This window comes from Hippopotamus amphibius, chromosome 13 (assembly GCF_030028045.1).
Source record: "Hippopotamus amphibius kiboko isolate mHipAmp2 chromosome 13, mHipAmp2.hap2, whole genome shotgun sequence".
NCBI classification, from domain to species: domain Eukaryota; kingdom Metazoa; phylum Chordata; class Mammalia; order Artiodactyla; family Hippopotamidae; genus Hippopotamus; species Hippopotamus amphibius.
The window spans coordinates 41,400,227-41,423,778 of NC_080198.1; the positions used below are offsets into that span (position 1 = coordinate 41,400,227).

General features: G+C 46.3%; 1 protein-coding gene and 1 long non-coding RNA gene across 4 annotated transcripts in view; one reads left to right on the forward strand and one right to left on the reverse strand.

The window, feature by feature from the left end:
• The window catches only part of LIMD1 (LIM domain containing 1), a 74,218-nt gene continuing 50,666 nt past the window's right edge, over window positions 1-23,552 (reverse strand). The window contains exons 3-9 of one of the 3 annotated variants that reach the window (XM_057705550.1): window positions 12,664-12,731; window positions 9,415-9,477; window positions 7,062-7,142; window positions 6,388-6,518; window positions 5,701-5,752; window positions 5,133-5,201; window positions 1-3,999 (exon numbers count right to left, since the gene is read on the reverse strand). In XM_057705550.1, coding sequence (XP_057561533.1) covers window positions 3,862-3,999; window positions 5,133-5,201; window positions 5,701-5,752; window positions 6,388-6,518; window positions 7,062-7,142; window positions 9,415-9,477; window positions 12,664-12,731 — 602 coding nt within the window. In that variant the 3' untranslated portion in view covers window positions 1-3,861. Of the gene's footprint in view, window positions 4,000-5,132; window positions 5,202-5,700; window positions 5,753-6,387; window positions 6,519-7,061; window positions 7,143-7,548; window positions 7,865-9,414; window positions 9,478-12,663; window positions 12,732-23,552 lie in introns of those variants that run through there. The other 2 variants (XM_057705551.1, XM_057705552.1) reach the window with 2 other exon arrangements.
• Window positions 6,841-9,395, forward strand: LOC130834778 (uncharacterized). The gene is made up of 3 exons (XR_009048761.1): window positions 6,841-6,999; window positions 7,465-7,635; window positions 9,075-9,395. It is a non-coding gene; the product is annotated as an uncharacterized LOC130834778 (long non-coding RNA).

The following is a 23,552-nucleotide window of genomic DNA, read 5'->3' on the forward strand; positions in this document are numbered from 1 at the left end:
GATCACTTTAATAGTCTACAAATTAAGGCAGTTTTATTGTCATGATATTTTGAGTAATTTTATAGTAACAGTAAAATTTTGAATAATTTTATAGTAACAATATTTTGAATAATTTTATAGTAACAATATTCTGAATAATTTTATAGTAACAGTAAACTTTTGAATAATTTTATAGTAACAATATTTTGAAACAAAGTAAAAGAAGCGACACAGGGGAAAATAATTTCACCGCAGAGTGAAATTTTCACACACTATATGGAAATTTCCCACATCTGTCCAGTTCTGGCTCAGAACAATTGATAGCTAACTCATCTTCCTCATCTTTTTCCTATTGCTTTTAAAAGTTACTTCACATAGTAACCTGGAAGTTAGGACTCATTCCTGGCACAAAGAAGAATACAAAGCACTTGGCTTCCTGGCTGACAGTTTTGACAAGTGCATCAAGCAACAATGGTTTGAGGTCAAGTCTTGCACACATTCTTTGCAAGGGCACCGGCAGCCATCACAGCGCTCATACTTTCACACACGTGGGAAACGGCACATAAAAACAGACTGCAAAGGAGTGTGAATTCCAGATCATTCTCTCAAATTCTAACACGTCTGTTTTCATCTTGGGTAACCCACGGAAACACGGTGATGGCAGCACTTGAAAGCAATAAGAACTCCTTGATTATCCCACCAGCCACCCAGGACTCCGTGGCACAGCCTCAGCGGACTCAGGTAAAAGAGCTTTCACTCAAGCACTAACCACGGAGAAACGGAAAGTCCTGCCGCCACGTGCAGGCAATGACCCAACAAGACTCAATGCCCTTCTGTGTGAAAAATGAACAAATCACTCTCTATTCAACCACAGATGGGAGGATAACATGAGAGAAAGAGGATGCTGCTATGACAGGCCAAACTGCATTCCTGGCTTTTGTCAGATCCCCCAGGCTGTTTTTGAATGACCCTAGCTGGGGCGAAAAAATGACAAGAAAAAAACTAGAGGGCAAAGTGAGGCAAGGGAGAAGGCTGGAGGCTGGCTTTGGGGTCGGGAATCAGGCCATAATTCTTGCTTATCTAAAGTCCAAGAGTCATCTAGGGAACGTAGGATAGGGCTATCTGCTCTACCTTTTAAAACAAACTTATTCATCCTGTTCTACGAAGTGCCTGTGTGTTCTTTCTACGTGCCTATAAATATAACCCCATTACAGCTCTATTTGGCTAATAATTTACAGAAAGTTTAAAATAAGTGGGCATCTATTCATGGCTTTTGTGCAAGGGCCTGAGGAGGAGACAAAACTTGTAGGAGATTTCTACCCAGTACCCCCTCCAGGGACCCTGATAATAAGAGAAGTTACTGCTCTGATTTCTAGGGTGTCTAGAAATTCTCTTATTGTTGTTCTTCAATGGTATAAAATATTTGCTGAGATATCAAGGTTGCCTCAATCAAGGCCACTTTAAAAACTTCATTGAAAAAATGAATAACATTTTTAAACTACAGTTGTCCATTGAACAACTCGGGGGTTAATCCTCACATAACTTATAGTCGGCCGTAGGTAACCATGGTCCCCCTGCGTCATGGGTTCAACCAACCACAGATTGCATAGTACTGACTGCAGTATTTACTACTGAAAAATATCCACACATAAATGGACCCATGCAGTTCAAACCCATGTTGTTCAAGGGTCAACTGTTACCCAATTTGCGAACAAATTCCTGCTACTTCGATTTTCTTTGCTCTGCTTGACTTGAAAGCAGAGCAAAGGTGTGTTGTCAAGGCCAGAAATAATCCTAGGTTGGCAGAGACAGGTTAAGACATACTGGCTGGCTCCACTGCCCAACAGCCTTGCCAAGGCTGAGCTGGATGATGTGCTAGAAAGGGAGGGGCGACCCTTGGGTTCACTTCCCCAGCCCCCTACATTCATGGGTTTTCAGGAGGCTCAGCCTGTGAAAAGGAACCAATGGAATCACACAGCCTGGGCTGAAGTGACATCTGACCACAGGATTCCAAAAGAATGAATTTAACAAAAATGGAAAAGACAATGCATGGTGCCATTTCTGTGCTTCTTACAGGCAACTGCTACCAAATGAGTCAAAATATGGCTTAGAGCTGGGCCCAGTGAAGTATGTGAGTCCTTTGTGCCTTTGGGTTCCACTGACGCCCTGTGAGGCCCCAGCCACCCAATCCCCTCACTCTGGGTGTGAGGTGGGGAGGCAGAGAACAGATGCCAACCGCCGTGCTCCCAGCCTGGCTGGCAGTGGTGAGATGGCCCCCGCCCTCCTGCGACAAGGCCCAGGGCCCCTCCCCGTGGGCTGAGAAGCCAAATGCCAGTCAACCTTTTTTTCACACTGTCTTCTCATTGAAATACCAAGGGGTATTGACCTCTGGCCTCAGGAGTGTGACACACAGAGCACATTTTGCCTCTTCAGTGCAGAGGTGAACTTGAAATCCTGCAAGAGTGTGGCCCTCCTTTAGCCCTTGTCACCCCAGGGAGCTATCATGATGAAATGCATAAGGCAAGAGCACCCAGTATCAATCAGATCTCTTCCCAGATGATCTTCCATTAAGATCACAGTGCTCTGACCCATTGGTCTGACCTGGGTGAAGCCAGACACTCCTAACACACACTCGCTGAGTGCCGTGTGACAGCCAAATTCCTCCTTAATCTGAAGCTCTTATCTGTGAGGTATTTTTTGTGTGTGGGAGACTGAAAGTAGCGGGAAACAATTTAAAAAAGAAAAGAAAAAGGAGAAGAAAAAAAAACAGACAAAAGCAGTGTACCTTATACTGGTTTCTTTAAACATAATGCCTGTGCCAAGAATTTGGCAAGAGAGAGACCTGTGAAATGAATATAATAACTTATGCTCAGGCACTCTCTCCCAGGCTGGCTTTGAGATCTCACACACAAAAACTCTCCTCATTCATAAGGGGCTAGGTCTCAGTATGTGGGCACACGTCCCCAAAGTCCATTGTTAAATAAGCAAAAATAGGCACAAGAGGATCCCCACAAAAGAAACCAAGACCTGCCTTTGCAGGAGCAGCTCAGAAGTCCCAGACTCTCGACAGCTCCACAGGAAAAAAGCACAAACAGGCGGGCAAAAGAGGCCTGGCGCCTGCACCAAGTTCTTATCCCAAAGTACACTTTACTAGAACAGGATCAACCTCCATCAGGCCCCCGGATGCCTTTAAAGGAGTGAAGATTTGCAGGGCACACAGAATGCTATCAGGCTACAAGGAGGAAAGCCCATCTCACTTATTTCAAATCTTGGCTCTGCTTTACCAAGTGAATTCTTCCTAAGATACAAAGCACACATTAGAGCGTCCCTCTTGCAATGATGCAATTAAAATTTGCAGCCATTCTACAGAAGAACTGAAACTCTGGAGTGGAAGGAATTCTTAAATTATGGGTGTGTGTGTGGGGGGGGGGGGTTGGGAGGGAGTTTGGGTGCAGGTATTTTCCGAAGGGGAGGGAAAGGATTGATATTGGCAGCTAAAATCTCTCTTCAGAGGATACGCTCAGTGCAAACCTTTCCCGCTGAAGTGTGAACTCTTCCAGGAGGGGACAGGAGGGTTCATTCAGTCGCACTAATGAGATCTCCTGTCACATGCCACGCACTTGCTGGGGCATCTTCCTGAGTAATCTGATGAGGGCATGGCAGCAGAGAAAGGCACTTGGAAAATATGCAGTCCAAAACCAGCAGGGATCCCCTCCCTGTTTAAAGGAAAGGCACCCCATGCACACACTGAGGAAATCACCTGCCTCCCTTCCACTCCCCCGACCCCAGTTCCTCCCCATGGACGATAAGAATTAATCCGCGGACTTCTCATGGTGCAACCCTGGCTCCTCGTCCCACCGTGAGGTCTGCAGGAGGCTCTGGCTAGAAGTGGTGCTGGTGAAGGGCTGCGGATGAGGGGCCCTTCTCCAGTCTCTTGACGTGGCAGGAGTGACAGAACAGGTGGTCCTCCAAGGGGTAGCAGCGGTGACCATCTTCATCATTGAGCTCCAGACCGCAGTCCTGGGGTGAGGCAGAAATATCCAGTGGTGATGAAACAAAACAAAAACAGACTGCAAGAGTGACACAAAGGCCACACGTAGTCCCAGATACCAGCAGAGGGCGCTGTGTGATTCTGTCTGGACAAAAAAAAATGCCAGTGCAGAGACGCAGCTCGCGCCCAGTGAGGGTCTGGACTGCACTGTCCAACGCCTGAGCTACTGGCCATGTGAAGCAATCCAGCACTTGAAATGGGGCTGGTCAGAAATGAGATGTCATGTCAGTGCAAACACACACCAGATTTCCAAAACTTAGGACAGAAAAAGGATGCAAAATATCTCAGGAAAATTTTTTTATCTCGACTGCATGTTGAAACGGTAACATTTTGGATACACTGGGTTGAATAAAAGCACCGTGGAGCTTTTTCTCCAGCACCTGGGGTACCACTGACAGGGATTCCCACCTATTTCTTCATTGCTGGCAGTGGGATCAAGCTATATGTCAACCACACTCGCTGCTCTCCCCACCCACAGCATCACAAAATAAATCTCCTTCCGTGGGTGAATCTACTTAATTCTGGCTGAAATTCCACGAGCACTTAATGCGTTTACACCCTTCACAATCCCTGGCTCTCCTGACAGTCATGGGGCACCAGTGGCTCCTTCAGCCTGGGGTGTGACACAACAGAGATGTGCCCCACCTGCCTTCACACCAACCAGTGACATGCCTGTTTCCAAGGGGGTTTCTTAATGATTTTCAGGGCTTGGTTGAGAAAGGGGCTCCCGGCAGATAGAACAGCCTACAAGCTGGAGGGGAGGGAGTCTATTCCCCAAATCACACACCTGCCCGACAATCTGGTCCCCCAAAAGGACCTGAAGCCCACACTCCCTGCGACCCTCCCACTCTGCGGCTTCAGGGAGAGGAGCTGTGGCCGGCTCAGGACTTGGTGGTTACAGATGTGAAGAAAATAGTAAGGACTTTTATACCCAAACATCTGCATCTTCTCTAACCTCCCTCCCCCCACCACCAAATCAGGCTTCACCCTACTTCTTCCATCAGCTCTGGAGGGCAGCCCCTTGGCCACATTCTGCCCCTATCAACCCATGATGCTTTCCTCTTGGACTTCTAGGGGCCTCCTAGGGCAAGGAGGGGCCCACCTCGCAGTGGTAACACTCCACGTGGTAGTCTCTGTCCATGGACACGACTCGGATGGTCTCATCTGAGCCCTAGACCAAAGAAAAGTAAGAACCAGAGGTGAGCTGGGGGGCCGCTGGGTTTTGCTGCTGGGGGTGGGGGAGGGGTCTGGGGCAGCAAGTAGGCTCTGGAGAAGACCAGGAATCAGCAGTGGATACTAACACGGGCAGGAAAAAGGACACCTGTAGTGGATGAGAGGAAGTAAGAGGCATGTAGTTCTACCATCTGGAATATCAGAGTCAACAGTGGAAAAATCACCTACTTGGTCTTGTTCATCTGCTCATCGTCTAATCTGGGAGTTAGTATCAAGTCAGAGAATTTGACCCAATTACAGGGACAAAGAGGGCACTGGGATAGGGGAGGCAGCTAATGAGAAAGGGGCCTCTTGGTGAGGACACCATTCATCTCAGAGTTGAGATTTTAGAAGGAGTTTTAAAAGGATGTAAGGACAGGACACAGATCTTGTAAATGATCCAGGCAGATATTCATGTCTTGGAGGACCCCAGGAGCAGAGCTGAAAAAGCATCTTACCTCAGGTGGAAGGATGGGAAGGCCACAGGCTGCACACTTGGGCGCCAACACCCTAGGAGGAGAAGCAAAGAAGCAGTGCAGGTCATATTGAGATGTTTCTGGGAGACTTGTGCCTGGAGCCTTCCTCGCTGATCCAGCCCTGCCTCCCACCCATTTTTCTTCATGTGAATCCCTGTAGTTCACCTATAAAGACAGACCTGGCACACTACTGGGACTATTGCTTTGGGATTGTTTCCCAGTGGTAACAAGTGCACTTGGCCCCTCTTACTCTCCTGGGGATGGAGACTGACCTGTCTGTTTACACCCCTCACAGTGCCTTGTCTAGGCCCAGGCAAACCAAGGGTGGTAGAGACCAGCCCTGAATTGGTGCCTTTTGAAGTTTGGTAAGGCTGGAGCCACAGAGACTGGCACATTCCTCCAGAGGCCTAGCCAGGAATCTGATTATAGGTTTTTTGGTCTTGTTTTTCCAGTAAACATAGTTCTTTAACCAGCACCTCCCTGCACTGGCATCCACTGAACACAAGACCCGTGCTACACCCCTCAAAACCACTGCACGTGCGCTGCACTGTGGACAACGGTGCAAGCAGCCTGCAGACGTGCCTCAGCAGGTCCCCACCCTCCACTCTGCTGAGTTTCAGCCAGTGTGGCTTCCGTGAGTGGCTCCTCTCAGTGCCCCGCCATCCTTACTTGTGGTAATCCCGGACACAGTAGATTTTGTTCTCTGAATCCACAGTGAAGGGCACCCCGTCCAAACACTCATTACAGATGACACAGCGGAAGCAGCCAGGGTGGTAGGACTTCCCCAGGGCCTGCAGGATCTGGGGGCACAAAGGAAGAGGCCAGGACTCAGCAGGGATTATAGGGAAGGAAGGGCCGGCGGAAGGGAGAGACACATCAGGCCAAGGGACCATATGAGCAAAGGCCACCCTCATCCCAGTTTCACTTGGACCAAGTCAAGAGATGATGGGGGCGGGACAGGCTAACCTAGTTACAGGTATAAATAGAAGGAAACCAAATGGGATTCTTCGGCACTTCATTAACCTCCAGAAGGGAGGGCTCTCTATCAAAAAAACGATTCTCTGTAGGAAGTGATGCAAAGCAGGGCCATGAAAGGCTCCACCCCGGATTTGGGAAGCAGCAAGTACATGGAAAGATTAAAGGAAACTCCACAAGGAAATGGCAGAGCTTGGAAAAAACCTCTTAACTTCTCCCTCCTGGGTGCCCCTTCTAAGCAGCTTTGACTCTACAGCCTGATAATCCAGAAGCTGAGGCTTGGCCCAGATTATCTCAAATCCAAGCGTAAGTAAAGCCTCTTTGTTGTTGCTGCTTTTAAACATAGTGAGGAAAAAAGCCCCATGCACCTCCTTCCTCTTGGCGTCATTTGATCTGGATGTGACTGATACCTGGAACTGTAAGAGGCCATCGTGAAACCAGAACAGAGCCTAGAGGCAGGGTGTGGAAGAGAGAAGAGAGGGAAAGAACGTCCTGTCCATGTTGGTGTCAGTGAGTCACCAAATTAACTCAACACGAAACTGCTTCCCTCCAAGCCTCTTAGGTGAGATAAAGCATTTATTCCTATTAAGTCAGTGGTTCTCAAAGTATGGTCCCTGGACCTGCAGCATCGGCCTCCCTTGGGAACTTGTTTAAAATGCACATTCTCAGGCCCTATCCCAGTAATGGACGTTTTAATAAAGTGATTCTGATGCATGCTTACGTGTGAGAAATACCCGTTTGAGGTGAGTCTGGGCTTCCTGTAATTTGCAGTTGAAAGCGCCTCTGATGACTCAGTAGCAGATTCATTTCTGTGATTACCTGCGCCATGAAACTTAGCACAAACGACAGAACTGTGGCATCCACACCAGCAAGCCCGCACCAAAACACCGTAGGCGAGGAAGGCACAGAATGGTCATCCACATCCCCAAGTGGGGCCACACAGTGAGTCACCAAATATAATTTATTATATATGATAAATATATCATAACAATAAATCACTGTTGTTTTAAACCACTGAGTTTTGAGATGGCTTTTCATGTAGTAATAGATAAATGAAATACCTTGAGGCCCAAAGAAGGCTTAGGATACCCACAAATAAGAACAGTGTACAGTCATGTTCATAAATTTGGACGCTGTTGGCCTCATATGCGGTGGATTTGTCGGAAGGGCTCTAAAATCAAGGACAAAATCTGTTGAAGAAATGGAGCCCTGTGCAGTTGGGCAGGCACTTGGGGAAGGTAGGGGCAAGGGTGTGTGGCTTCTGCCTGCCTCCCCCGGGGGAACGGGTGGAGGGCCGTGTTCCTAGGGAGGCCTTAGCCGCTGATGAAGACACCACTCACAGGGCCAAGCTGTACTGTGCGCTGTGAGAGCCTGGACAGCAGCAGGGTCTGCTCACAAATAGGGACGGCTCTGGTTCACTGTTTTATCCATGTCAGCACAAAACCAGCAGCAATGAGTGTTTATGTCCACCAAAGACGTGCATAAGCGTGTTCACAGCAGCTTATTCACAAATTGCCAAAAACTAGAAGACACCCAAATCCCCATCTGCAGGCGAATGGATAAATAAAGGGTGCTACATTCATACGATGGAACTCTACTCAGCAAAGGGAATAAATGAACTACCAGCACAGGCACCCACATGGGTGAATCTCACAAACATTTTTCTAAGTGAGAAAAAGCTGACCGAAAGAAATCTATACCACATGAATCCACCTCTATGAAGTTCCAGCACCAGCCTGGTGCAGTAGAAGAGTGGGTGTCTTTGTGGGAGAGGGTCTTTCTGGATGTTGGAAGTGTTCTATACCTTGATCTGTGTGGTGTACACATAGGTATACACATATATAAAAATTCATTCAGCCGTACTTAAGATGTGCACCCTCTGAGTTATTTCTCAATAAAAAAGGTTAAAAAAACAAAAAACAAAAAAACCCAACCACAGTGACTAGCAATTCCCTTCTCCAGAATGGAATTAATGGCTTAGCTCAGAAAGGGATTTAACTCTTTCAACTAAAAGAATGTTATATAACGATTTTCTCTGACCAGTATATTAAAGAAATTCGACAGGGCTGTTGTCCAAAGGTGAGCAATCTGATCCCTGGGAAATCAGAACTCTGTATTCATTAACCTCGCAAGCTTACCCTAAAAGGAGGCTAGGAAGGACGAACTGTCCCCACTCAAAGGATAAAGGCACTGAGGCCCAGGACAAGCTCAGAGAGCCATGGCTGAGCGAGGAACGGAGTGGGTAAAACCTACTCCCTGTTCTGCTATCTTAGAACTAACAATGGGCCCCTAAACCCCATCTTAGGAAATGATTAAGCCGGGAAGAACACGGGGGGAGAACAACTGTGTTTATCTGACTTCTGCACCTGATTCCGATGTAGCTCAGATTTCTGCAATAACAACATGCCCCGTTTGGCATCTCACCTGGGATGCCACAAGGGTCACAGAAAATCAGAGGGAGGCCAGTGTGACATGAACAGCCCAGAGGAGAGAGCGCCATCAGAAACGATGTTGTGTGGACTGGATGGCAACGGATACTGATTCCAATAAAAGCCAAATGTGGGTGCTACTATAGCAAGCTGCATGTGGTCTTCTTTTAATAAAACCAGATGTAGCCAAACATCAAGGTAGGAAACACTGTTCTCAATCATTGATGTCTTTCTTCTCTGAACGCCTCCCCCTCCCACCACGCTATCATCTTGTTCGGCTGACCCTACTCACCATGTCCATGATCAAATGTCCACAAAGAAAACACCTGTCAGCAGACTGCTGAAAACCAGAGTACTGCAAAGGAAAGATAAAAGAAAGTTAAACCCAGGTGGGGCAGAGGAATCATGCTACTTCCCTGCCAGTCATGAGGATCACAAGGAATTTCTCAGAAAGGTGTGTCGCTCTAGGACTTCCCTGGTTGGCGCGGGGGTTAAGAATCCATCTGCCAATGCAGGGGACACAGGTTTGATCTTCAGTCTGGGAAGACCCCACATGCCATGGAGCAACTAAGCCCATGTGCCACAACTGCTAAGCCTACGCCCTAGAGCCGGTGAGCCACAACTACTGAAGCCCATGCGCCTAGAGCCCATGTTCCGCAACAAGAAAAACCACTACAGTGAGAAGCCCGCACACCACAACGAAGAGTAGCCCCTACTTGCTGCAACTAGAGAAAGCCCACGTGCAGCAACAAAGACCAAATGCGAAAATAAGGAAGGAAGGAAGGAAGGAAGGAAGGGAGTCAGTCTATACAGAATCTGTCACTTCCCCATGGATAACAGTGTGATGAATCACGAAATATCTTCTGCCACAAAAGCCACTGCAAATGCTAATACTGTTTGCCTCTCAACAGCTGTGCCCAGGCACCCATGACATGCTAGCCTCTGCATAAGAGACTGCACAGAGAGAGGTGTTAGTCTCTCATCCAGTGGTTCTCAAAACAGAGTTCCCTGGCATCACCTGGGAACTTGTCAGAAGTGCAAACTCTTCGGCTCCACCCCAGACCTACTAAATTGGAAACTCAGAGGGTGGGGCCTGGCAATCTGGGTTTTCACGAGCCCTTCATGGGATTCTGATGCACACTCAAGTTTAAGACCATCATTCTAATTTTCAAAACAATTCTGCAAGGTATATATTATACCATTTCTCAAATGGAAGCAAAGGGCATCTCAGAGAGGTTAAGTGACGTTCTCATAGTCACACAGCCTATAAGGGGTAAGGATGGGATTCAAATTCAAATCTGGGTCTAGTTAAAAAGCCAATGCCTTTCACAACTAGTTTCAAATAAACTGGATAAATATTATTTACCTCACCAAAACACACACACACACAGCTCTAGTCTTGAAAGAAAGGAGGAACTCACCTCAGAAAACAGACTATATACTACATACTGGAAGATACTAGATGCTTAAATATTGCAAACACAACTTAACAGGGGAAATGTAATGGAAAGAAAGGTGGAAATGAAAAGAGAAATTTTCTGCAACTCTACACCATACAGTGTGGGGGTTTGCTGCCCAGCACCTCCTCCTCTTTTTTTTTTTTTAAATTATTATTTATTTATTTTTTTTTTTTGGCTGCGTTGGATCTTCGTTGCTAAGCACGGGCTTTCTCTAGTTGCAGCGAGTGGGGGCTACTCTTCATTGGGGTGCGTGGGCTTCGCATTGCAGTGGCTTTTGCTGTGGAGCACAGGCTCTAGGCGCTTGAGCTTCAGTAGTTGCGGCATGTGGGCTCAGTAGTTGTGGCTCACAGGCCTAGTTGCTCCACAGCATGTGGGATCTTCCTGGACCAGGGATCGAACCCATGTCCTCTGCATTGGCAGGCGGATTCTTAACCATTGTGCCACCAGGGAAGTCCCCAGCACTTCCTCCTGATTCTAGGGGTAACTGTTCTTTATTTTCTTTTGGGATCCAACCCTGCTCCCCCATCCTGTGGTCCTGTGATCTCTGTGAGGCTGACCCCATGATGCATTCCAAGGCAAGGCACTGGCTCAGACCTGGCCAATTAGAGCCTCGAATTCCTCCAGCACCCCCAACTTTGCCCAGCAATGGGCTCGTGATCCACCAAGAGTTCATGTGCATGAGACTCCAGAAGCAGCACAGGCACTTGGTCCATCAGATTTGAACCTGGGAGACAGACAACTCTGGTGTGCCACCACCATACGACTACCACACACACAGCACCCAAGACTGAAGTGAACATGTGGGAAGAAATGACCCCTGAGGGCATGCAGGAATCAGTTTCCTTGGGTTTGCTTGTCTGTTACTGGCAAACACGAGTCATAATAAGTCAACCCACACATCCACCAAGAAGCTGGCCCAGAGCCATCTCTGGGTCTCACACTGGTCATCCCACTGACTCGCCATCCCACTCCATGCCTGGTGCACTGCTAAGGTCTAACGATGTAAAGGTGAAACAGCATATTCCTCCCTCCCTAGGAGCTTATGGTGAAGGCAGGGAAAGATTTGTCAATAGACACGCGGTGTGCAAAAGCTGGCCAGGGCAAGCCTCAGGCAGCAGCACAGAGAAGGGGCGGTCCACTGCGTGGCGGAGGAACGTGAAGGCCGTCGGGTGATCCGAGCAAATGCAGGGCGAAGACATTCCAAGCAGGGGGCACGGTGCAAGCTAAGGCACACAGGATGGGGCCGTGGGCGTGCAGAGAACCGCAAGCCCCAGAGTGAGGGAGATGCGCGGCTGAGAGGGAGGCCTCCCGGACCACAGAGAGCGTCTGTGCATGCTTTGAACCCTGGAGCCCGGGGCAGGGGCAGGGGCAGGGACACCACACAGCAGCGTGGGGGCAGTGGAACCATGCTGATGTCGTGAGCCACGCCGGCCCAGGGAGGACACGGTGGCATCAGGCTCAAGGCTTGGCCACACTCTAGAAGGGCTAGGAAGGGCGAGGGGTGGAGTTGGAACCTAGGACACTGTTCTCAGAGATGAGGTCCCAGGCAAGGCGACTTTTCTGCCTCAGGTGACTCTCAAGTGGAGTAGGAGGAATGGCAGACGGGCTGCGGAACAACCCTGGGGATTGTCCGGTGGGCAGGGAGATGTGAGCAGCGGGCCTCAGAGATGCTGACAGGGCTGGAGTTCGGATCTGGGAGTCACTGGCACATAGGTGGACTCTCAGTGCGTGGGAGAGGCAGGCAGGATGAGAAGTAAGGGGGGTTCCGGATCCCAGACTAAGAGTTAAGAGCTGGGGGAAGTATGCAGAGATGGGCAAAGCACAAGAGGACAGGCTGAGTGACCCCAAAGTCCCTGCAAAGCACAAAGCTCTGCAGTTCGTCATTTGCCCGGGAATATGGGCCACCCCATGCTTCTGCAGAAGGAAAGTCAGGACCCCTTTCCCCAGCAGTGCAGCTTCCAGATGGCACTAGGGACCACAGAGAAAAACCACCTTCTTCTGCTTGGCCCAGCCTCTCCACATGCTCCCCGCCTGACTCTGGGCAGGACTGCGGGGAGGGGAAGCTTGGGTGACAAACTCACCAGGAAGTCTTCTTCACAAAACACTTTGCCATTGACAAAATAAAAGGCTTTTCCTCTCAGCTTCCGGCCTAAGGAAAAAACACAAAGGCAGGGTGACAAAGAAAATGTTAATATGCAGTGAAAAGAGAGAAAAGAAAGGCAAAATCTTTTAAAACAGAAATAATCATGCAAAAAATGCCAATTATCGGTAACTGTTGCTGGTTCCTGAAAGCTGCTGTGGTCCTTGGTACAGGTAGACTCAGACCAGAAGACAGGGTTGCCTGGTGGGTGCTGCCTGGCAGGCTGACTCAGGAATCATCCTATACCCACATCTGACACCTCCTCTCTGCTGAGAAAGAAGCCAGCAAGACACTGGGTGACACGATGGCAGAGGCACCCACATGCAGGGGTGCCAGGCAACAGTCTCCTGTGAACGGCCGTTTCCCGTGGGCATCAGGGGTCATCGTGTTTGACGTGTTCTCCAGGGGATGCTGGTGACAGCCTGCCAGGAAATTCCTACAAATTGATCAGCTCTTATATTCCTTACTTTCACATCTTTTTTCATCTGAACGACAGAAAATATACACTGTTAAAAAGATGATGAGTTTTCCTATTTTCCCTTGATCTCAACGGGGTGGGCGGGAGTGGGAAAAATTCAAAGCACTCTGACTCCTTAGATATACCTTTAGTTTCCATAGAGCTAGGACACTAACAGGAATAGCACACTTTATCAATTCCTTGGATCCCTTATGAAAAAACACAAGGGACCACCTGTTCAAGGTAAGCGAGAGCATCCTTGTGAGAGACCCTGGATCTGTATTCAGCAGCAACCCGAGATCTGAGAATATTTCACACACAAAACACACCCAACAGACTCTGTGGAAGTTTCAAAAACGGAGTGAATTCTAAACACTAGTGGAATCAAGCCCCTTAGGCCTAAAGTCCACCTGAAACCAAAATCACCAATGTTGAAAACATTAACGGTCCTTGAGACACAGAGAAATCCCCTCCGTACACAATGAGTGTGCTCGCCTGTGAGGCCCCAAAGCAGGCAAAAAGCACAATGTAATGGGGGAGAGGTGGCTGATGAAGACTCGTTGGAGATCAGAGAGGACTTTGAAAACAACAATGCAGGGGAAACACCACAAAAAGGGAAATAAATGCAACTACAAAAGCAAAACTCCCCAGATGGACTAAATACCTCAGTGTGAAAAACAAAAGCTATTATAAGAACATACAGGCAACCGTCTTTGACTTCAGCACAGTAAGAATTTCCACCCACTGACCATCCACTCGCCTGCCTCTATCTAAGCATATCAGGAAGGCCCTGACCTTCTCCTGGCCTTGTCAGACCCTTTGTGTGGTGTTAGTTGCTGCCAGGTTTACTGTTATCTCCATGTGTCCCCAACCCTCTGACTGGTTCCTCTACAACACTGTAATGCTCTGAGCATGTGCTACGTTCCCCGAGGACGTAGCTGTGATTTCAACTCAGCCACAGACGAAGAGGTCTTGGCAACGGTAAAGGGCAATAAATGGAATACAAGGAAAGGTAAGTCAGAAGATGGCGAGAGCGCACATCACGGCATTAGTATCAAAAACACATAAAGAACATCAACAATCCTAAGAAAAAGATAAGCGATCCAATGGGAAAAAAAGATCAAAGGAGGGTGAAGAGAAGAGAAAACCGTTACTGAATCCAAGCCTGTACTGCTTGCCCCACAACAAGCTAATAAATCGAGAGATGAGTTGTTGGGTCAGGGAACAGAGACTTTATTCGGAAAGACAGGAACCCAAGAAGATGGATTCCTATTCCAAAGAACCATCTTGCCTGAGTTAGATTCAGGCTCTTTTATACTAGTGAGGAGGGAGTAAAGCCCAACATTTCCTGGTTCCAGTCAGCCTCTGGAAGGGGATGCAGCTATTCATAGGTGGGCCTGGTCAGGATGCTTCCTGTGAGCTAAACAAAGGTATTTTAGCTTAATGCTCCTTCCCTGGGAGCCAGGGTTCCCAGAGACGGGCCATTATGTATAATTTAGGCTTAAAGGCAACATGCCTTTAGTGATTAAGTTGTAATAGAATATAAAGGTTCTTCCCTATTACAAAACCTGTTAAACTCTGGGCAACAACCATTTAAAAAGATGTTCAATCCCACTAGCAATCAGCACATGCAAATTAAAACCACAAGACGATGACTCATTCCTAGATGGGCAAAAATCACCAAGTCTGACAACTCCCTGTCTCAGCGAAGGTGTGAGACAAAAGGGGGACCCTTTCACATGGCTGGTGGGAGTGTCGATTGGCTTGCCTGCTTTGCGAAGAATTGGCAGGAGCCCATTGAGTTGGACATTACCCACAACACACTGCGACGGACACCCCTTGAGAAGATGCCCCCATGTGCAGAAGGAGGTGCATGTATGGATGTTCACTGCAATGCTGAAATGAAAACTTAGAAACCCAGAGCATCTTCAGTGTTCACCAATATGGAAAAATTGATAAACACACTGAGGAAGAAATTAGAGTTATATTCAACGGATGCGGTACTACACAGCAGTCAAAATGAATGAACTAGGTCTGTTTGTATCATTATGAATTGAACTGAAAATCCTCACATGCAAATGAGGAAAACTGTTCAACAATGCATTATTATGAGAGAGAGTGTATATGTCATTTATATACACACAAAAACTAGTCCTATATATTGTTTATTGATACTTGTATATGTGGTAATAGTATCAAAATTGGGACTGGAAGGATCTGTACACTCAATTCATAATAGTAGCTGCCGTGGGGAAGGGGGAAACGGGACAGGAGGGGGAACCAAGATGATTCCAATTTATCTGTAATATTCTACTTCCTTTATTAAAAATAAGCCAAAATGACAATATATAAATGTTTGTGCATTCTGGGTGGTACATAAATCAGGGTTATTTCCTATGGTACTGTCTTGCACCTTTTTTTTCTTGTAGTTTTTAAACTGCACACACACAACTTCTTTAGGTGAAATGCTATTAACCAAAAGGCAAATCCCAAGCTAGAAAAAGCACCTGTACTATATGACAAAGATGCGAATTACTCAATTAACAGCCCAATATTTTAAAACTGGGCAACGAACGGGAGAGAAATGACAAAACTAGTATGAATGACCAATGAACATAAAAGAATCCTTAACTTTTCTCATATTTTTTAACAACTGCAAACTAAAATAGTATACAAAGCTTTGTCTATCCAATTAGCAAAGGCTAAAAAGAATCCCAGTATTAGTAATGACACTGACAGATTGACACTCTCCATTCTGCAAGAAAAAGTAGAACCTGAAACAAGATTTTTAAGACAAATTTAATATTAAATTTCAACAGAATTTAGAAAGCTTGGATTATTGTGACCCAAAAATTCTACTGCAGGAATTCCAAGGAAATAATCAGGCTCAAATTGTTTAAAGGATCTTCATCTCAGCATCATTTATAATAGCTTACCAAAAAATGAGTGTCAACCAAATATCTAATTCTTATCAATTATATACTATAATGAAGCCATATTAAAGAATGTGTTTTCTGACAGGAAGAAGAGAGTGGAGAAAATTTTCCAAAAATATTTAATGGTATGGAGAAATATTTAAAATACTTCCAACTGGGGTTAAAAACGTGTGTGTGTGTGTGTACACAGACATGGATATACATACACACTTATATGATTGCAAAATTATGTGTATGCTCACACACAGATGTAAACCAAATGTTAATAGTCTGTATCTCTGAATAAAGGAAATGATGATGTTATTAGCTTTTTTTCTGCAGTGACTATGTATATTATTTTTATTGCCTGAAACAAACTTTAATGGAGTGAGACAGTGTGAATGGCAATGGGGTCACATGTTAGAAGTCTTTAGTTCTCCAAACTTTCCCTCCTGTCCTCCCCTCAAAGTTGTTCTAGGAGGTTCTCATTCTAGGACCTTCACAAGCACTTCCTAACTAACCTAAGGTAACAAGAACGAGAACAGCTCACTGATTTCAGTGCTCACTAACAGAACTCTTGGACAACCATGGAAGTTATACTTAATTACTTTACTGACTTAAGCAAATTTCCCCTCTATAAAGAGGTTCCAGAGGACTCAGAGTTTTAGAAAGGAAAGTGAAAACTAACTAACCTTTCCACCTTGTGTCCCCACCAGGCTTGGGTGAGAGCTAATGTCCTGCTTCCAGTCCCTTCCTGGCAGCCAAGGCAACAAGGACACAAACAGCCCACCCTAAGAGGAAAACAATCCCCACACCGTCTGGCTGCAAGTCTGTGGAGTACCTTTGCTCTGCTGCTCCCTTCTGGGATGTCCCACTAGGATGAACTGGTTCTCATGAGATGAGAAGAAAGGAAGCGAGGCTGCAGCTACCGAGGAGGCCACTAGAGGGAGCAAGGAGGCCGCCTGAAAACGCACAAGACTTCCTAGAGAGAGATGAACCCCAGCTCTGGCTCCAGAACAGGGTCCAGGAAGTTCTAAGGAATCTAAGCAGGAACTAGCTTTTTGATTTAATAGAGGGTAGATCACCTCTGTTCCAAAAATCATAGAGGAATACCATGACACCTGTAAAAGTGTCGAACCTGCCAGCGTTGTAAGAAACACAAAGTAAACAAGAGTTTTGTTCCACTTATGATAACAGAGATTTTTTTAAGCAATCATTTTCATTTGTGATGGCTGTTAGTGCATATTTCTGTAAGCTACAGAGAAGAGTGTAAAATGATTAACTCACTCTGGAGAGGAAACTTTGAAATGTTTATCTCTTATTCAATGGGGCTGTCTGGGACTCAGCTTAGGGAAAGATTCAGAAATGTGAATAAATGTTTACTTAGATCCAAACTGGTAGCCTTAGAGAAATGATCACACAAAACAGCATACATCTGGGACTTCCCTGGCGGTGCAGTGGTTAAGAATTCACCTGCCTAATGCAGGGGACACAGGTTCGATCCCTGGTCCGGGAAGACCCCACATGCCTCAGAGCAACTAAGCCCGTGTGCCACAACTACTGAGCCTAAGCTTTAGTGCCCGTGAGCCACAACTACTGAGCCCGTGTACTACAACTACTGAAGCCCGAGCGCCTAGAGCCTATGCTCCACAAGAGTAGCTATCGCAATGAGAAGCCTGTGCACCGCAACGAAGAGCAGCCCCCGCTTGCACGGCTACTAGAGAAAGCCCATGTGCAGCAATGAAGACCCAATGTAGCCAATAAATAAATAAATAGATAGATAGATAAATAAATAAATAATAGAATACATTTAAATGTAATATGTAGCCATTTAAAATACCAGTCAAATAAGTGTTTCATTGGTATTAGAAAATGCTTATACTATAGAAGGATACTCAAATTACATTAGTAAGTGAAAAAAGCAAGCTAGATAACTGTATAGTACAATTCTATTTCAGTTACCTATACCATACACACCCACCACTAATACGAAAAAAAAAAATGGAAGATTGCATACTAAAACTAATAGTGGTTAGCACTGGTCGATGGTATTACAGGGAAATTTCAGTTTCTATTTTATAATTTTCTTTTTAGAACTTATCTAATACTATATAGCACTGACAGGTTGTATTAAAGGGAAATTTCACTTACCACTTTATACTTTTCAATATGTAAAATTTTTCTCTAGTATTAAGTACACTGGAAAACGGTATGAGAGAAATTTCTGCTTCAGACATTTCTAGATCTAATTTTTCTAAAATTATGCAATCAAAATTTGAGAACCAATATTTTCCTCCTAATTTTTAAAAGAAAACTCTTACGTAATCATGTGAAACGTTTTTTGAAAAAAGTAAAATTCAACTACGTAAAGAGAAAATTCAAAGTAAAAAAGACTGGAAAGGAAATGTGTCCGAGAATGACAGAGCCTCTGAGTAGACACTCATGGTACCTACGTGACAGGAGGAGGGGTGGGGATGCGCGCTAGTTGTGTGCTTCCTTACGCTCTCCTACACGTCCCCAAACTTTTAATAACGAACAGGTATCCCTTTGATCATCATTTTAAAAAGTGCCCAGCTGGCTAAACAAAGACTTTTTTTTTTTTTCCAGCTGCGAGGCTTGTGAGATCTTCGTTCCCTGAGCAGGCACTGAACCTGGCCTCCCGGGAGTGAAAGCGCCGAATCCTAATCACTGGACCTCCAGGGAACTCCTTAGACAAACACATCCTTTTACTGCTAGGCCCCAGAGCTGAGGAGTGCCCTGTCCAGACCCCCAGAGCTGAGGAGTGCCGTGTCCAGACCCCCAGAGCTGAGGAGTGCCGTGTCCAGACCCCCAGAGCTGAGGAGTGCCCTGTCCAGACCCCCAGAGCTGAGGAGTGCCGTGTCCAGACCCCCAGAGCTGAGGAGTGCCCTGTCCAGACCCCCAGAGCTGAGGAGTGCCCTGTCCAGACCCCCAGAGCTGAGGAGTGCCGTGTCCAGACCCCCAGAGCTGAGGAGTGCCCTGTCCAGACCCCCAGAGCTGAGGAGTGCCCTGTCCAGACCCCCAGAGCTGAGGAGTGCCGTGTCCAGACCCCCAGAGCTGAGGAGTGCCGTGTCCAGACCCCCAGAGCTGAGGAGTGCCCTGTCCAGACCCCCAGAGGCCAGGGGAGGGCTCAGAGGCTGCATCTGCATTTCCTTTATTACCAAAAAAAGAAAAAAAATTTAGGGCTCCGCCACAGTTCTGAGAAGGTGGGGCCTTCCTCTGCTCTGAAAGACTCAAACTCCAATTTTCACTAAAGTTTTAAAAGACTCCCCGCGTTTAGAAACTGGCTGCCACACCCATATTTAGTTTGCATTTTGTCAGAGTGAGAGAAAAAAATGAACATCTGTTGATTGCCTTCTATGTTTCAAGTACTATATTTAGAACTTTCATGTACTAAAAAAAGTTTAAAGGTGTCTGAAAACACTGCCACACATATTATCGCATCGTTAGCCCCCTTTCTGTCCACACCTGCCACATGCCTTTCACAGAGACGTTTCACAAACCACTTCATATCATCTACTCTAGGAATCAGCCAGCAAGGAAAGGGTTCACCAAAGAATTGGGCAGAAATAGAACCTGTCACATGTCAACATCACGGAGCAGTGCAAGGATGCAGGAAATGCTTACTCTTTTTTTTTTTAAAGCATCCTGGTTTTGGGTTTTTTTTTTTTTTATAAATTTATTCATTTATTTATTTTTTGGCTGTGTTGGGTCTTCATTGCTGTACGCGAGCTTTCTCTAGTTGTGGCGAGCGGGGACTACTCTTTGTTGCGGTGCATGGGTGCTTCTCATTGCAGTGGCTTCTCTTGTTGAGGAGCACGGGCTCTAGGCACGTGAGCTTCAGTAGTTGTGGCACATGGGCTCAGTAGTTGTGGCTCACGGACTCTAGAGCACAGACTCAGTAGTTGTGGTGCACGGGCTTAGTTGCTCTGTAGCACGTAGGATCTTCCCGGACCAGGGATCGAACCTGTGTCCCCTGCATTGGCAAGTGGATTCTTAACCACTGCACCACCAGGGATGTCCCAGAAATTGCTTACTCTTGGGAATCACTGGAAATGACACCCAGGGTTGCTCCCAGCTCTCTGGGTTTCCTCTTCTCTTCATAAAAAATCATATTTCTAGGTTAAATGTTATCATCTCCAATTCATAAATTCCAAGGCTCAGAGAAGCTTGCCTAGGCGCTAAGCGGGCAGGTTGGAAGCCAGGTTGTCTGATGCTGATGTGTGTGCTTGTTCCATTGTGCCATGGGCCCGCCCGCACTACTTAATGCTTGCTGAATGCACACCTCCATGTGGCATCCAGTTTCTCTCTTTCCTACCAGGGAACAGAGAGGGGCATTTTCATTTTTAAAGCACTCTCTATGTACTCGGCACTTTACCAACATTGTTTGTCTTTGTCTTCATGATTCTGTAAAAGTCCCCTGCAATGGCACCCATGTGGATATAACTTGACTGGTGACTGACCCCCATCTTCTACCATAGACACATTGAGTGACAGTGAGGCCAGGCACAAAACAGCAAGCAAACTCATTTTGAGAAGCAAGGAGGCAGAGAGAAGGTATCCTCCAGTCTGAATCACTGCAGATCTAGCCAATTAAACAGAAACTAATGAACCTGGAAATTCCTGGAATCACTGCCACTGTCCTGAGAGTTCCAATCAAGTGCAGGACCCAGAACCGCCTTCATTGACAAATAAGCTGGAGCAGCCAACCACCACCAGGTGGTGCCAGACCACAACCAGGACGGGGACAGCCTGGAATTCTCAGCACAGCCTGCTGAGAATTCCAGGCTGGCGGGTGTTGGAGGTTGGCTGGGGTCATTTCATTCATCCTGCAATAATGTGACCCCACACTTTAAGCAGTTTAACTCCACTTATCGCATAATATGCAGTTTTACTGAGTCTCTGTTTTGCAGATGGGGAAACAAAAGCTAAAGAGGTCAGACAAACTTGTTATGTGGGTGAAGCTAAGGAGAAGAGCTGGGATTTGAACCCAGGTCTCACTAGCGCTAAGTCGACACTCTTCCCATTACAATATAATATCCCTTCGTCCTGGAACAAGTATTTCTCAGGAATGGGAGGGGAAGAAGGTGGATGTTCTGACCTTTCCAATCACACTTCTTCCCCACGCAACTCCTTTGAGTGCTGACAAGTCACTGTCCTCACACTTCCTTTTGTGACACATACTTGGAGCCAGCTGTGCCATGCCAGAGCTCATACAGACCAGAAGATAAAACAGAATGGTAGAGGCATGAACACCAGAAAATCAGCCCAGCGGTTCTCGAACTTTAGCATGCTTCAGAACCACCTGGTGGGTGTGCTAAAACACAGATTTCTGGGCCCCCTCCCCAGAGATTCTGATTTAGTAGGTCTGGGAAGGGCCTGAGGATTTGCCTTTCTAATGAGTTCCCAGGTGATGCTTACTGTGCTGGTCCTGAGACCACAGTTGGAGAACCACTGAGTTAGGCTATGCCCCAGGCCTGTCTCTGAACCAGCATCTCCACTTGAAGAGATTCATCTCGGTCAAACAAAAGTGCTAAGACCAAAACCACCTCTCTAACAATTAGCATCAAACATAAAGCTGTTGAGAAGGTAGGTTACATCTATAACTCTAGTTATTCCTTCTAGCAGAGGAAGTCCCTGAAACAGGAAACAGCTAGTGATATGCAAACCAAAAATATATCAAATAAAGAGCTTTTCCAGAGCTTCAGAATATAGTAGTCAAAGTTGCTCTTTATTTTCTGATCACAACAATAGTTCATAAAATACTGACTAATAAATGTACAGAGTTATCAAGAATCCATTCCAAAATGTCACTTCCCATAGATGCAGTGAATGAATATTTTATATATGCCTTCGGGGGCACCTTCAGATGAAAAGAGAAGGATGTGGATAAAGTCAGTGTAGCTTGGTGAAGGAAACAGAAGTTGAGGATGACACAAAGAGAGGTCAGCCATTTAACGTGACAAATAAAACTAAATTTGGCGATACTCACCATTCTCCCTTGTTTCTAAAAACAGAAACAACTCATCTATTCTTGAAGACTAATTGGCCCTTAGCTGTAAGACTTAACCACAACTTCAGTTTCCAAAATATCTCCCTAAAAAGTAAAAATGCAAAGTTTTCCCAACAATGAAGATACTTCCTGAGAAAAATAAAAACTAGCAACCGTTTAGATCATGGTTTTATTGTACTGTTCCAGCTGGTACCTTCCACCCGTGCCATCCACAGTGCCTACCAGCCCCCTATGCGGCTATTGATATGTAACTCTGAATTAATTAAAAGAAAATAACATTCAAAATTCAGTTCAAGTACTTGAACAAGTATATTTCAAGTCCCTGAAGGCCACTTGTGACCAGGGCAGCTATAGAACACTTGCGTCATCCACAAAGGTCTACCTGATCTACTTCTTCAAACAGCTTTTTCCAGAAATAGGTTAACCATTGGAAGGTATTGCTGATAACAAAGCAACAGAAAGAACCCAACCAAATTGGTTCAGCTCCAATGAACAGATCAACCTGGATTCCAGGCTCATCCTGCCCCACTGGGATGAGGAACAGGAAGAAAAAGGAAAGTGGAAAAGCACTCAGGCGGGGGTCCTTGGCTTTGCTGCTTCCCAGAAGTGAAAGGCTGGCCGGTCACCTAAAGCCCTGGGTTCCTCTGTAGAGGATGCTGTGGGGGGGACAAAACTGGGGACCACAGCACCAGCTCATACTCAGCACGTGGCATAAGGCACTGATGCCAGGATCCCTTCAAAACCCTTCAGTTATCGAAGCTAAAAATCACATCCACTTCTGTCTCCCTCTCTGTCCAAATCCTCCAGGTCACTGCTCCCTTCCCAGTTTTTCTGTGGTATAGGGCCAGGTCTTGGGGGCTTTTTGTTTTTAATTTCCACCTGTCAGACTTATTGTCTCATAGAATACAATAATGTGGGAAAACGAAACATATGAAATCCAAGCCCCAATATGCTCTGTCAAATTGTTATGCAAGTTTCCAATCTCTGTTGAAAGTGTTATGAAAAGCCTCAATGTCTGTGCTTCTGTCCTTACTGGCCAGCACTGTCCGAGGACCACATGCTGAGCAGCCCACTCCCGCAATCCTCTTCTCACTGGCCACTTCCAAGGCTTTCTTTTTTCCTTACCGTTTTCCAAATCCATTCTCTTTTTGTTTTCCACGCCTGCTATTCCAGACCAGCATCATCTGGGTCAGAGACGAGGACGCTGTATGGAGAAAAAACCCTGGAGATTCACAGACGGTCTCCTTTGAGGATTCAGCAGAGTAAGGATCAGTACGTGCACGTGAAGAAAAAAACCACAGATGCAGGTAAAAGACATTCAAAAGGATGAGCAGAAACAGTGCCTGGTGTTCACAAGGGCCCGAAACTGTCACCAGCAGCCTAGGAAAACGCGTAATAATCCATGAGACACTGAGTAAAAGACTCAG